This window comes from Erinaceus europaeus, chromosome 10 (genome assembly GCF_950295315.1).
Source record: "Erinaceus europaeus chromosome 10, mEriEur2.1, whole genome shotgun sequence".
Classification (NCBI taxonomy): Eukaryota; Metazoa; Chordata; class Mammalia; order Eulipotyphla; family Erinaceidae; genus Erinaceus; species Erinaceus europaeus.
Genome location: NC_080171.1, coordinates 29162777 through 29178083, shown reverse-complemented (window position 1 = coordinate 29178083; position 15307 = coordinate 29162777). Strand labels below are relative to the sequence as shown.

At 47.5% G+C, this 15307-nt stretch overlaps 2 protein-coding genes across 8 annotated transcripts in view; one reads left to right on the top strand and one right to left on the bottom strand.

Annotated features, from left to right (window-relative positions):
* Nucleotides 1–5707, bottom strand: part of TUT7 (terminal uridylyl transferase 7) — an 82108-nt gene extending 76401 nt beyond the window's left edge. For 5 of the 7 annotated variants that reach the window (XR_009551994.1, XM_060199477.1, XM_060199473.1 and 2 more), the window contains exons 1-2: nucleotides 5553–5707; nucleotides 3928–4477 (exon numbers count right to left, since the gene is read on the bottom strand). Coding sequence is in view for 6 of the 7 variants with exons in the window: in XM_060199477.1 (XP_060055460.1) it covers nucleotides 3928–4447 (520 nt within the window). In the remaining variant the exon portion in view is untranslated. Of the gene's footprint in view, nucleotides 1–3927; nucleotides 4478–5110; nucleotides 5248–5354; nucleotides 5375–5552 lie in introns of those variants that run through there. The other 2 variants (XM_060199476.1, XM_060199475.1) reach the window with 2 other exon arrangements.
* Nucleotides 5708–5964: 257 nt separating this feature from the next.
* Nucleotides 5965–15250, top strand: ZMYND19 (zinc finger MYND-type containing 19). Its single transcript, XM_007537880.3, has 6 exons — nucleotides 5965–6249; nucleotides 7427–7486; nucleotides 8051–8157; nucleotides 8721–8861; nucleotides 14176–14356; nucleotides 14659–15250. The coding sequence occupies exons 1-6, from the start codon at nucleotides 6199–6201 to the stop codon at nucleotides 14800–14802; spliced, it is 684 nt and encodes a 227-aa protein (XP_007537942.1). The 5' UTR covers nucleotides 5965–6198; the 3' UTR covers nucleotides 14803–15250.
* The last annotated feature ends 57 nt before the right edge of the window (nucleotides 15251–15307 follow it).

Genomic DNA, 15307 nt, shown 5'->3' with positions numbered 1-15307 from the left:
CATAATCTTGTCAATAATTATTAAATTACTAATTAAAAAAAAACCCACAATTATAATGGACAAAACACCAAAAGTAATCATTTGAATAGAAAAAGTCAATCTTAATACTAACAATTAAAATGATCCCCTACTCCCAGTTAAGACAATTCTTTAATGCCAGTACTCTTGCTGTTTGCAAAACTTTTAGAACATTTTTTTTTTTTTTTGCCACCAGGGTTATCATGGGGACTCAGTGCTTGCATGGCTCCACCACTCCCAGAGTCCATTCCATGCCCCCCCCCATTTTTCTTTTCTTTACTATAGACTGACAGAAACGGAGGAATGAGGTGCGGGGGGTGGGGAGGAGAGGGAAGACAGCATAGCACCATTCCACTGTCAAGCTTCCCCCTTCAGGTGTTTCATGTGATGGCCCAAGGCTCAAACCTGGCTCCTTTTACATGGTAACATGTAAATCCTACCCAGTGAGCCATCTGCCAGCCCCCTAGAATATGCATTTCTTTTAACTTTGAGGTATATTTAATAAACCTTATAAATAATTGGACCTGACTTCAATGTCCATGACAAAAGTTTTCTACTTGAGTAATTAATTAGAGTTACACTAGCATGTGCAATGTCTACTAGAAAAGAAATATATAGTTTACAAAATAGTAATTATTGTGGAATAAGCCTTCATGGCACATGTTGGAGCACCACACTGAGATCTGTGGTGCCATGAATCAAACTGAGAACCTCAGGTATAAAAAGTCCAGTGCTCTCTCAGGTGAGCTATCTCCTGTTTCTTCTATACATGGATTTTTTTTTTTAGTGTCGTGCTCTCTACCTGGTGAGTTACCTCCCCAGATGTTACAAATATAAAACAAACTAAAAGCCCTGAAATGATCAGTACACTTCCGGTGTCCCTGCCAGACTGAGATCCAGCAAGGTTAAGTTACTGACCATAGCAGCACAGGTCTCTTTCAGTTTCATTTCCTCCTCTACCACTCTGCAGAAATTATGCCTCTCACTGACCCACCCAGCTGCCTGCTTTGCAAAACTCTGATTCTTCCTTTGATATGTCATATTTGAGTTCTGTATCAAATGACCCTTCAAGTTCTTCCTAGCTTGAAGATTTGGAACTGAGGTGTTCTGGGAGGTGGCACAGTATATAAAGCACTGGACTCTCAAGCTTGAGTTCAATCCCCTGCAGCACATGTACCAGAATGATCCTTAGTTCTTTCTCTTCATTTCCTACCTTTCTCATTAATAAAGATGTTTAAAACTTAAAAAAAAAAAAAGCAAGACTAAGGTTTTCTCTAGGTTTGAGTCCTTTAGAACAACTCAACCTGTTTCTGCAACTTGATACAACACATTTTCTCTTGCCTTTCCTAGGTTAAGACATGAAACAGTACATTATCTCCCACTTAATATTAGCTGGTCACACTCTACATGACTTTCTCGAGTTAAAATACTATAAAGTCCCTGTCACAAATTCACTTGTCTTACTGGTAACATACACAAACAAACTGGCATCTGTGAGATAACATTAAGGAAAAGGGCCTTCTGAAAGCATACAACATGAAAAAGCACAAAAAAAAAAGTAACTAAAAGAAAAAGATAAATGTGATGTGCTTGGTCAGCTTGCAAACCATTCTATATGGCTACTTGAGAAAAGTTTTTGGGAGTCGGGCCCTAGCGCAGTGGGTTATGTGCACAAACCCACAAAGCACAAGGACTGGCGTAAGGATCCCGGTTCGAGCCCCCAGCTCCCCACCTGCAGGGGAGTTGCTTCACAAGCGGTGAAGCAGGTCTGCAAGTGTCTATCTTTCTCTCCCACTCTGTCTTCCCCTCCTCTCTCCATTTCTCTCTGTCCTATCCAACAATGACATCAATAACAACAATAATAAAACAAGGGCAACAAAAGGCAATAAATAAAAAAAAGTTTTTAAGCTAATAAACATAAAACCCAACTTTTCCAAGAAAAAAATTATTTTTAAGTTATTGTCCCTCCCTTCAAATTTATGGCTTCTATTGGTTTCAGTCATTATCTTTCACTTGATTAGACTAATGGAATTAGACTTCCAGAAAAGTTAGCTCACCTGGATAGAGCACCTGCTTTGCCATGAGTGTGACTCAGGTGCAAGTCTGGCTTCACTTCACAAGAGAATGCTGTGGTGTCTTTCCTTCTCTCTGTCTGTCTGTCTGTATCTGAAGAAGTCATCCTGGAGCAGTGACATCCCAGTGATGCCAAAAAAAAAAGTCACTTTCCTGTTTACAAGAATCATTACTACATGGACAGAGTCCACTTTCACCTTTTAGAAAAACATATAATCAATTTAGGGCAATTATTATCAAGCCTGTGTACTTAGAAAATTATTTTGAAACTGGGAGTTGGGTGGTAGCGCAGCACGTTAAGTGCAGGTGGTGCAAAGCTGAAGAACCGGCTTAAGGATCCCGGTTCGAGTCACCGGCTCCTCACCTGCAGGGGAATTGCTTCACAAGCGATGAAGCAGGTCTGCAGGTGTCTGTCTTTTTCTCTCCCTCTCTGTCTTCCCCATCTCTCTACATTTCTCTCTGTCCTATCCAACAACAACAATAATAATTACAACAATAAAAACAGCAAGGGCAACAAAAGGTAATAAATAAAAATTTTAAAGAATCTTTAAAAATTATTTTGGAACTAAAAAGAAAAGCTCTTATTTTCATAAAACTTTCTAAACTTTATGTTCTTAACCTGTTTACCATACTTTCTTTTGAAACATAAAAAGCCTCAACTATTCCCATCTATGGCACAAGTCAGTTTACACTGTGGGTTTAAACATATATAATTTTTAAGTTATGTTTTTACTTATTTATTACTGGATATATAAAGAAATTGAGAGGGGGAGGAGGAGGTAGAGGGAAAGTGACTGAGAGACACCGCAGCCCTGCTTCACCCCTTGTAAAGCTTCCCCCTGCAGGTAGAGACCTGGGGCTTGTACCTGGGTCCTTGAATACTGTGATGTATGCACTTTAACAAGGTGTGCCACTGCCAGGCCCTCTCTACATTGTGTTTTTACAAATACTTTTTTTTTTAAGCTTTACTTCTTACCCTTTGTTATTTATATTATGGGCACATTCATTATCCAATATAAAAATCACACATTAGAAAATTCATACACATTGTTCAGATAGTACAACATACCCAGAGGGAGAAGATGGTCACCCCCATCAGTAAAGAAGCACCAGTAGGGATTATGTTTACTAAATTAAAATGAGCTAATGTTTAGGTAAGCTTTTAAAGGAAAGTGAGTGTCAGGTGGTTTTGCACACATTGCCATGCAAGAGGACCTCAAGAAAATTCATTGCACAAGCACTGAGCCCCAGCAATAACCCTGGCGCCAAATTAACAAATAGCAGTCTGGGAGGTAGTACAGTGGATAATGTATTGGACTCTCAAGCATGAGGGTCCAAGTTCAATTCCCGGCAGCACGTGCCAGTGATAGTCTTGTTCTTTCTCTCTCTCCCTTCCTATCTCTCACATTAATGAGTATTTTGAAAAAACAATAAAGGGACTAATATATGCAATGTATTGAAACTACCCAAATATGAAGATTACTAAAGGATCCCGGTTTGAGCCCCCTGCTCCCCCACCTGTGGGAGAGTCGCTTCACAGGCGGTGAAGCATGTCTGCAGGTGTCTATCTTTCTCCCCCCCTCGTCTTCCCCTCCTCTCTCCATTTCTCTGTCCTATCCAACAACAACAACATCAATAACAACAATAATAACTACAACAATAAAACAAGGGCAACAAAAGGGAATATTAAAAAAAAAAAAACTTTTAAATAACCACTTTAATTAAACATAAGTTCCAAAAAATTGGACGTGTGTTACTGAAAATAAAGTCTTTTTGAAGGAAAAAGAAGACATTGCTTACTTTGGGATTATAAGCAAATAAATCAGGATACATTACCAGGGCTTCCTGTTTCCATCTCTGACATGGTCTCCAGGCTTGTAAGGTCTTTATGAAACACTCGTCTTACATTTCTGCAGCCTCTTCCATCTTGCCACCTATAACTATCTTCATTTTCTTGAAAGGGCTCTTTCCGTGGTCGGTTTATAACAGGAATTCTAGGTCCAGGTTTGAATTCTCGCCAACTGTCTGAATTACCAGTAAGTTCATCAGAAAGCCGTCTCTTACTTGGATCTTTGTGGTTATCATTTATCCAGGTGGGTTGGCTGTAAATGGGGTTTTTAAATGCATATGGATTGCTAGAAACAGTATATGGTCCTTTTCTGGGGGTATTTCCATAGTTCCCTGCTGTCACTTTTTTTTTTGGAAGACCTTTTTCCATTTTATTGCTATGGCCTTTGCCATAATCATCCATTATTAAATAATCTTGTTGAGGGTGACCCCTTCTAAAATCTTCATCATCTGCAGTCCCTCGTTCTTTAGTACGCTTCACAAAGTAAGGTTTTGCCGCGTCTCCCATGGTCTTTGATTTCAATTTCTTCCTTTGCACCTAAAAGAAAGTGTTACAGGGAATTACTAAACTAAATATCATACCATGCACACAAAATAAATTTCTTGCACAGATGTTCAAAGTCTAAGAAACTCTTCTTTCCAACAGTTCAATTATCAGTGCTTTACACTAGGAGTTAGAGGCTTAGTCCTAGAGTATTACTAATGAAAATCAGAACTCCCTCTTTTATAAGACGATCCAGTCTGAATAAAGGGCATTCCCTTCTGTCTAGAAAACTGTAGCATAGAATTTAACCCTAAACTGAGCGGCTTTTACTTAGGAGAATAACAATACCGCTTCTCTCAAAAGCCTATACTCTTAACAGAAGCCCCGAAACAATCTTTCAAGTCACTTTGAAGTGTTATACAAAGTAACCAGAACTTTCAGTGAACTTAGTCTATTTCCTCTCTGCTCCACTTTTCCCTGCCTTCTCCTTACCTGGGGGCTAACTTCACTTTCCCAGAAGGACAGGATTTTAGCTCTAGGGCTCCGAAGGGCCTGGGCTAACAACCAGGACTCTACCCTAGTCCTAGGGGCTGAACAATTCCAGCTAACCTCCCTATTCCTCGTTTCTCCAACCCCAAACAAATCTGGTTTGGACATGGACGGCCATTCGCTCTCTCCGACACCCACCTGATGGCCCCACCCAACGATCAGCCTCAGTTTCCACCCTTGGAGGCTGGAGGTAGAGAGACAGCGGCGGTGTCACTGCAATCCTGGCCACGAAGCTACCGTGGGGACCAGGAAGCAGGAAGTGACCTGTCTCTTCGGTGGGGATCCGGGGTCCCCCTGGACGGCTAGGGGGCCGGGCGACTACCAGCACCCAAATTCTTTCTTGTGCCACCGCAAAAGACTGACACAAAGTAAAGACACCGACCAACCCGCGAGCTCGGTCCCCGCCGATCTGCGGGCTCCCGGGCTTCGCTTCTGGGACACGGAGGCCGGCGGAGGATGGAGCCAACGTAAATCCCGGGTCAGACTCGCCTTACACTCTGAAAACTGGGGAACCCACCAAAGAGAACCCCGGAGAAGAGTCTGGGAGGGACGCCGGGAGAAGGAAAGCCAGACTACTCACCACCTCCGCCGCCGTCCCTCGCCTCTTCCTGTCCCAGTCGGGCTCCCTCTCCGTGTTTTCTTTCGGCCCGACTTCCGGCGCTCAGCGCTGTGTCATTGTGCGCGATTGGAAGCCCGCGGAGCCCCCGCCCGAGCGCAGGACCTCGCACGCCGGAAACGCGCCCCTAGTCCCGAGAGCCGCCCCCGGCCCCGCCCCACCCCTCCCCGCCCCGCCCGCTTCCGCCGAAGCCGCGCGCACCCTCCCCTATTGGGGCGTGAGGTCCGACCGCGCTCGACAGCACGCCGGCGCATTCGCTCTCTTCCCATTGGTGGCTGTGCGGCGGCGCGCAGCGGCCGGCGCACTGCTCGGCTTGTGATTGGCTGGTTGCTTACGGGCCGGGGGGTGTGTTCGTGCCGCGCCCCGCCCTCAGCTCCGCTCGCTGTGGTGCGCGCGGCGGCGGCAGAGGCGGCGGCGGCGGTGGCGGCGGTGGCGGCGCGTGGCAGGTCTGGCGGGCGCGCGGCGGTGGCGGCCCGAGCCCGGCCCAGCCTCGTCCCGCCCGGGATCCGACCGGCCCGACCCGGCCCCTGTCCGGTGCGCCGCGGTCCCGCCCGCCCGTCCGGCCCCTCCCGAGGGAGCGGTGCCGCCGGCCGAGAGCACAGGCCCGGCCATGACCGACTTCAAATTGGGCATCGTGCGGCTCGGCCGGGTGGCCGGAAAGGTGAGCGGTGCGGAGCCGGGACCGGGCAGGGCCGAGCCCAGCGCGGGCCTAGGGGGTGGGCCCCGGGCGCCGGGCCGGAGTGCTGGGTGAGGGAGGGACGGGGGGGCGCGGCGCGGGAACAGGGGCGGGGCCGAGGGTGCGGGACCTGGCGGTTGTGCGGGCCGGCTGGCGGCGTGTCTCGAGGGGCAGCCCTGCCGGGACTGTGCTCGGGGCCCGGGAGGAGGGGGCGCGGCGCCCCGCACTGTCTGGGTCGCCCCGAGCTGCCCCGCCTGGGTGCCGGGACGGGGCCGCGCTCTGCTCCGTGCGATGCAGCCCGCAGCGCAGCCGGGCAGGTCTCCGGTGCTGCCGCGCCCGCTCACGTCGGCCAGAGCCTCGGTGGGCCTCGCCAGAGCAGGGCCGTGCGGCCGGCTTCCCTCTGCTTCTCTTCCTGACCTGTCCGCACCCCCCTCCGCGAGTTCGAGGCTGGGGCTTCATAGCACCTGTGGGCATTGAGGCTTGGCTGTTTCCAGGAGCCCGCCGGCCGTGCAGCTTCACCAGCCACGGACATTACCCTGGATGGGAACCCTGTTCCCATCACCAGCGGCGGAAGCTTCTGGTAGGAGAGGAGCAGAGGCAGTAAGATGAAGGTAAAACCGATTCAGACCCTAGAGGAAAGCTCCGAGTCAGGGTGAGATGGGTCCGTTTTGGAGACCTTCCCCCCCAACTCCCCCGCCTTTCTTGCAAGAGAGACTTGGCTTCCAAACTGGGGAAGGGTGGGCTCCCCATCAACTGATATTCTCAGTGTCTGGTTGCGCTAACGTCTCCTCTTAAAAAGTTGTCAGACAAAAAGCTAAAGAGAATGTACTGAGCACCTGTATGGCAAGCGCTGGACGTTATAAATCACACTTAATTGAAACCTTCTGGGACTTTTGCCTCAATTCTGCCCTCCCTCCACTCTAGCAAAGCTCTGTCCTGGCCTAGCGTTACCATCTCCTTCAAACTCACACACAGCTTGGAGGTTGACTCGGTCGGTATGTCTAGAGTATGTCTAGTGCCTGGCATCTGCTCCTCCCGCACAGCCCCCTTGCAGGGGGGAGTGACGAGCTGTCAGTTTGTTTGCCTGCTGATTTCTGTTAGTCCGAAGGGGTATTTTTGCCTGTTGCCAAATGTAATGTTCTGAAACATGATTTATTTCCAGACCAAGTACACACTGATAGACGAGCAGGACATCCCACTGGTGGAGGGCTACTCCTTTGAGGTAAGGACAGCCAGTGCCTTCCCTGGCCTGCCACTTGGCACTACTCAGGGAGGGTCGCAAGGGTTGGGCTTTCTTCCCTATGAAGGTGAGACCTGTACGGAACATCTGGCAGTGACCTGTGTATGCTTATCTTGAAAGAACCTCACGTGACTGTCACTGCGGGATGGAGGCCCCGCTGCCTCTGCCATGCTCATGTTTCCCCCCTCCTACAAGGGTGTGTGCCCGTCCAGAGAAGTGGACCAGACTGTCTAGTGCTCGTGATTGAAAACTGGATTATATAAGCTGTGGTTTTCTTGGGACACTATCCAGTGCCACCAAATTTTTTCTTTGGCCATCTCTCTCCTAGCTGTTATCAGTGCTGCTTTCCTGAGCGCACCCAGTACCTTCTTTGCACTCATTCCCTCCTGAAACCCTGCATCCTCTGAATCCACCAAGCATACCTTGTGCTTGTTGGGATGCCCAATTTCTTGGCACCTCTGACTTTTTTCACTTTACTAAGAAGGATTTGAAATGATGCTGAGAGTTGAGGGATCTTTAATGGACCTCATTGTTGTTCTTTCTCAGGCCCGAATGGAAGTTGACGCTGATGGAAATGGTGCTAAGATATTTGCATATGCCTTTGACAAAAACCGGGGAAGGGGTTCTGGAAGGCTTCTGCATGAGCTGCTCTGGTAGGCATTCTTGAGCTGCCCTGTCTTTTCCTCTAACCCTTTGGGAGCCTAATCTGCACAGATAAGGAGACACCTGCCTAAGTTAACATGCAGGCTATGTTTTTATCTCTAAGCCAAAGAAGGGATTGGTTTGCATATTGTGGCACTTATGGGGCAACCTAAAGGTATTCAAATGCTAAGTGAACTTTGTTTTCATCATTTGATGCAGACAGAGCTGCCTCTTCTTTGCGCCCTGCCTGAGCCTATTGGTGGAACAGATTCAGGGAAGGGACTACCCCTTGGTGTGCAGTGTGGCTTATTAAAATGCTTGGGCCCCTTCCTATGGAGAGCTCTCCAGATAGTTCTGGGTTCCATCCTTAGTTGTCTGCACTGTAGCTCTTTTGAATCTGGTCCTGAGTCCTCACTATAGTATGCAGTTGTTGGGCCACAAACTGACACCATGGATTCCTTTAAACAGCCTTGGCCCTCCTGTGTCCCCTTGAGTGTGATAAACTGCCAGTTCTGCTCATAAGTCTAAAATGCTGAGTGGGCCAGAGGCAGCTGATCTGGAATATTGTTTCTAGGGAGCGGCACCGGGGTGGCATCGCACCTGGATTCCAAGTGGTGCATCTTAATGCTGTGACTGTGGACAATCGCCTGGACAACCTACAGCTGGTGCCTTGGGGCTGGCGACCCAAAGCTGAAGAGACTTCTAGCAAACAAAGGTGGGTCGTCTGTCATGGTAACATCAGCAGAAACACATTCTGAGGAAGGTCTTCAAAGTGTGGAGTCCTCCTAATCTTCATGGGGATAGCATGAGATTTTGATGAAATGTCTTTTTATGTCAATAGTCTATAAGTATCTGAAGTGGGTATCAGATTCCTATATGTTGGATATGCCCCTGGATACACAGATGAGGCTTTATCTTCCTCTTCCATCTTTCTTTCCAAATGGCACCTCTCAGGCACACAAACTTTGTGCTCTGAGCTCCCTCTCCAACCCTGAGATGGGCCTTTTTATCAGGTGCTTTTTAAAGTTATTTTTCTTTTAATATTTATTCCCTTTTGTTGCTCTTGTTTTATTGTTGTTATTGATGTCATTGTTGTTGGATAGGACAGAGAAATGGAGAGGAGGGATGGACAGGGGGCTGAGAAAGCTAGACACCTGCAGACCTGCTTCACCACTTGTGTAGCAACTCCCCTGCAGGTGGGGAGCCGGGGGCTCAAACAGATCCTTCTGCCGGTCCTTGCTCTTTGCGCCATGTGCGCTTAACCCGCTGTGCTACTGTGTTAAAAGGTTTATTAGGCAACAGCTTTATGAAGCAGGACAGTAAGCTTGGGTCTGGACTGCAAGTCTCCAAGCTGGTAAAAATAGCATGTGCTTAGAACTCACCATCCTCTTTCTTGGGCTACTAGAACATTCAGAATTTTCCTGCAGCCTTGGAGCAACTGCACAGAACTTATGAGGCACTCTGGGGGACTAACAGGACAGGAGTCAGTATTGTTGGCAGCGCACACATCATGTGAGGACTCCCAGGTGTCTGAGCATGCCCTTGTCCTCTTTCCTGATGCTACTGTAGTGTTAGCTCCCAGCAGACGGCAAGGATGTCTTAGGGCCTCAGGCAGATGGAAACTGGATGGGAACTTGTATCTGTCTCCGTAAGGGTCTTGCCAGATTCTCTTGCAATCCAGGAAGAAAGAGTAGTGGGGGTGGGATGTGACTTCTGACTACAAGGAAGCCACAGTCATTATTACCTGGGCAGGGCAGAGAAGAGTGACATTGCTGCTTTGCCATGTGTATGACCCAGGTTTGAGCCTGACTTATAAGGTATTGAAGGAAGCATTGGCACTGTGGTCTCTTTTACTATCTCTGCATAATAATATAACACTAGGGAGTCAGGCAGCAGGGCAGCATGTTAAGCGCAGGTGGCACAAAGACCGGCGTAAGGAACCCGGTTCGAGCCCCTGGCTCCCCACCTGCAGAGGAGTCGTTTCATAGGCAGTGAAGCAGGTATGCAGGTGTCTGTCTTTCTCTCCTCCTCTCTGTCTTCCCCTCCTCTCTCCATTTCTCTCTGTCCTATCCAACAACAATATCAACAACAACATCAATAATAGCAACAATAATAACTACAACAAGGGCAACAAAGGGGAATAAATAAATATTTTTAAAAAATTAAAAAATAATATAACAATAAAGCATAAGGAAAGCAGAGGGAGAAATCAGGGTAGGGGGAGTACAGGCTGCTCCAAGACCCCTTCAGTGACATCCTCTAACACAGAGGCAAGTTTCAGCTCAGTCAGCTTTTGAAGGCAAAAAGGGGTCAAATGCTACTTTGAGGAGGCCCTTCCTTCCATCTGTGCTCTGCCTTTGTGACCCAGCTGAGACAGTGGTGGAAAGCCAAAGTACAGGCCTGGGAACAGCCATAGAGTCACAGGTAGGACAAACCCAGAGCTAGGTGTGAAGGCCACTGGCTAAGAAAAAAAAAAAAAAGGACATCGAAGTAGCAAGGTGGAGCAGTTTAAGGCATTGAGTTAAGAAATACTGGAGAACTCTCAGAAGGCTAGAAATGGACCTACCCTATGACCCTGCAATTCCTCTCCTGGGGATATATCCTAAGGAACTCAACACATCCATCCAAAAAGATCTATGTACACATATGTTCTTGGCAGCACAATTTGTAATAGCCAAAACCTGGAAGTAACCCAGATGTCCAACAACAGATGAGTGGCTGAGCAAGTTGTGGTATATATACACAATGGAATACGACTCAGCTGTAAAAAATGGTGACTTCACCGTTTTCAGCCGATCTTGGATGGACCTTGAAAAAGTCATGTTGAGTGAAATATTCAGAAACAGAAGGATGAATATGGGATGATCTCACTCTCAGGCAGAAGTTGAAAAACAAGATCAGAAAAGAAAACACAAGTAGAACCTGAATGAAATGGAATTGGCGTATCGCACCAAAATAAAAGACTCTGGGGTGGGTGGGTGGGGAGAATACAGGTCCATGAAGGATGATAAATGACATAGTGGGGGTTGTATTGTTAAATGGGAAACTGGGGAATGTTGTGCATGTACAAACTATTGTATTTACTGTTGAATGTAAAACATTAATTCCCCAATAAAGAAAAAAAAAGAAATTAAGAAATAAAGGAACATAGGGAGTCGGGCGGTGGTGTAGCCGGTTAAGCGCAGGTGGTGCAAAACGCAGGGACCGGCATAAAGAGCCTGAATGAGCCTCCAGCTCCCCACCTGCAGGGGGTCGCTTCACAGGCGCTGAAGCAGGTCTGTGGGTGACTATCTTTCTCTCCCCCTCTGTCTTCCCCTCCTCTCTCCATTTCTCTCTGTCCTATCCAACAATGACGACATCAACAACAGCAATAATAACTACAACAATGAAACAGAAGGGAATAAATAAATATAAAAAATTGTAAAAAAAGAAAGAAAAAGCTTATTAAAAAAAAAAGAAAGAAAGGAACATGTGACTCCTACAACAACAGGGAGTTCAGGCCACACTCTGGCTGGCATTGACTTAACAGCACAAACATTGCTGAGCTGATAGAGCAAACTATGGCCAGTCCCCAGAAGAGCTTTCGTGGAGAATAGGCTGCCAATCAGATTATAGCCAGCAGACAGCACTGGATAGAGTGGTCCCTGCAGACATGAACTCCTTTCTATGGAGTAGTTTTTTTTGTTTGTTTTTAAGTTTCTCCATCTATATCTCCCCTCCCTCCTCCCCCGGCTGCCTTTTTCAGTGTGTGTTTCGTTTATTTCATAGGACAGAGAAATTGAGGCAGATGGGGGAAGATAGGGAGAAAGACACCTGCAGCGCTCCTTCACAAGTTGTGAAACTTCCCCACTACAGGTGGGGACCAGGGGCTCTGATTCAGGTCCTGTAAATGATAACAGGTGCATTCAACAGAGTGTGCTACCACCTGCCCTTTTTTAAGAAAATATTTATTTATTCCCTTTTGTTGCCCTCGTGTTACTGTTATTGATGTCATCATTGTTGGATAGGACAGAGAGAAATGGAGAAAGGAGGGGAAGACGGGGAGAGAAAGACAGACACCTGCAGACCTGCTTCACTACCTGTGAAGCGACTCCCCTGCAGGTGGGGAGCCGGGGGCTTGAACTGGGATCCTTACACCTGTCTTTGCACTTTGTGCCACGTGCGCTTAACCCAGTGCACTACTGCCCGACTACCCCCCCCTTTTTTTAAAACTAAATACATTTGGTACTGGGCAGTGGTGCACCCTGAACTTAAGTGTACAGTTCTGAGCACTCACTGTTGTTCAGCATCAGCACTGTCTGTCTCTCAAACTTGTTCATCTTCCAGACTGAGGCTCTGCCCTTATGAAACCCTATACCACCATCCACTTTCTCTCTCTTGTCACTCCAGGGATTTCTGCGAGATGGAATCCTACCACATTTGTCCTTTTGTGATGACTCTCATTCAGCATAATATACTCAGGGTGCATCCATGTCATAACTGTGTAGCAACCTTTTTACAGCTGAGCTGTATTTTTTTTTCCTTTTGTTACCCTGGTTGTTTACCATTGTTGTGGTTATTATTATCATTGTTATTGATGTCGTTGTTGGACAGGACAGAGAGAAATTGAGAGAGGAGGGGAAGATAGAGAGGGGGAGAATAAATAGACACCTGCAGACATGCTTCACTGCCCGTGAAGCAGCTCCCCTGCAGGTGGGGAGTCGGGGGCTCGAACCAGGATCCTTCCACCAGTCCTTGTGCTTTGCGCCACGTGTGCTTAACCCACTGCACTACCGCCCGACACCAGCTGAGCTGTACTTATTCTGTGTATAAACACATTTTGTTCACCCATTTACCTGTTGGTGAACATCTGCTTCTTGGCTGTGTGACTCATGTTACTGTGAGGATGGATCCTGCTTCTGGGGCCAGAGCTTGCCTAGTAGATCTTAACACTTTGCCATGCTCCCTGGCACCACATGGGGACAGCAGGCACAGCTATTAGCCAGTTTATCAGCGTGCAGTTTTTCTTGCATTGCCTTAGTAGTAATGATGTTGAACATCTTTTCATTCAGTCATTTATTTATTTATGCCACCTGTATGTCTTTGAGAAACCTCTCCTGATTTCTTTGCCTATTTTTCAGACTGGTTGGTTATTTTTTCTTCAATAAGAAATTTATTTAAATGGTCCAGGAGTTGGCACAATGGCTATGGGACTAGACTCAAGCATGAGGTCCTGAGTTCAATCCCCAGCAGCACATGTACCAGAGTGATATCTGGTTCTTTCTCCCTCTTATCATTTCTCATGAATAAATAAATAAAATCTTTAAAAAAATTTATTTAAGGGTTTTACAAAAGCAGGCTGTGCATTTTGCACATGTTGGATGAAGGTGTTGCTCTTAATTCTTCCTAATTTTTTTTTTTTTAGAGGCAGAAATGGAGAGGGAAAGGGGAGGTGTGGGGGTCTGGACCTATCTCTGTTTCACTTCTCATTAAGCTCCTCCCACCCACCCCCCTGCAGGTAGGGACCAGGGACTTGGTAACCTGTGCACTTTGCTGAGTGTGTCACCACACAGCCCCACTCTTAGCTAGGTCCCTCCAGCAGCCATGTGCTTATAGGGAATATGGTACCAGCTCCTTTAATCTCAAAGTACAGGCAGGCAATGCCTTCTCTGAAGCCTAGCACCAGGGTGTCCCAGAAAAAAGGTGAATAGAAGGGGGGGAGGCAGAGCAGAAAGTAGAGTTTCTGGGACCATAAGCAAGGAGAGTGGCTCTTGAGCCTGGGACAGAGGCACCCATGCTCTGCTTCTGCCAACAGTCCCAAATGCTGGGCACATTGATGAGTGAGACCAACACACCCCAGCTCCTGCAGAGCTTGCCATTCAGTGGGAAACCAAAAGCCTCTCAATTCTTTTCAGGTATGCCCATGCAGTAGGGGTGACTCAAGTTTCCAAAAGCTAACAAAAAACAGCTAAGAGCTCTCTGGGAGAGGATACTTTTCTGGGGCCATGGCATTGTCATCTGTCCTGACCCTATCTTATTCTTTCTCTAAGGGAGCAAAGCTTATATTGGCTTGCGATTCAGCAGCTCCCCACAGACCCCATAGAAGAACAGTTTCCTGTCCTGAATGTTACACGCTACTACAACGCCAATGGGGATGTGGTGGTGGAGGAGGAGAATTCCTGCACCTATTATGAGTGTCACTACCCACCTTGCACCCTGATTGAGAAGCAGGTATGTCACTGCCTCCAGAGGTGGGTCCTGGCCCCTCCTCATCTCCTATGTTAACCTGAGCTAGGGGATTTGTCAACATGTCAGTGTTCCCCTCTCCAGTTTCTCCACTCTGATGGCAAATCTTGGGTCATGAACTGATCAGGGCCTAAACCTTTAGCCTGGGTGCACAGGGTGGCCGGGTCATGCCTCACAGTTAGAGTTAGTTGATGCCCTGGCATGATCCTGAAGCTACAATGTTGTGTGTGTGTGTGTGTGTGTGTGTGTGTGTGTGTGTGTGTGTGTGTGTGTGTGTGTTCTTACAGCTCCGGGAGTTCAACATCTGTGGGCGCTGCCAGGTAGCCCGGTACTGTGGCTCCCAGTGCCAGCAGAAGGACTGGCCTGCCCACAAGAGACACTGTCGGGAGAGGAAGCGTCCTTTCCTGCAAGAACTTGAGCCTGAACGATGACTGGGCCACAGCCCCCAAGTTGCTGGAGCTTCTGGGCTCTTCCTCAAGAACAGCAGAGAAAGACTGATTTGTTGAGCCTGGAGGTGCTGAAGAAGTCTGTGACGTACCCTAAGCAGCCACCAGGGGACTCCCTGGTCATTGGCATTTTGTAGGGGACAGTGTGCCCCTCCAGTGTTAATCTCAAGCAGAGATAGTGGGGAGACTCCCACCAGGACGTTTCTCATTATTTATATGTTAATATGTTTGTAAACTCATGTACAGTTTTTTTTTGGGGGGGAGGCAGTGGGTGGACTAGAGGTTACAAATAGAAGCATTTGCTGTAACCCTCGGAGGGCAGTTGGCCACACATCTAAGAAAACATTGCAAAATCATCTGGGCCTACACAAGCCCAAGAGTGTTCCTCAAGGGAATTTAATTCACACGGGCAAAGTAAAAGGATGGAACCATCTAGTGTCTCTGTTCTCCTCTTCACCTTGTGCTGTTGGGGTTTGCCTCTGGGTAGAAT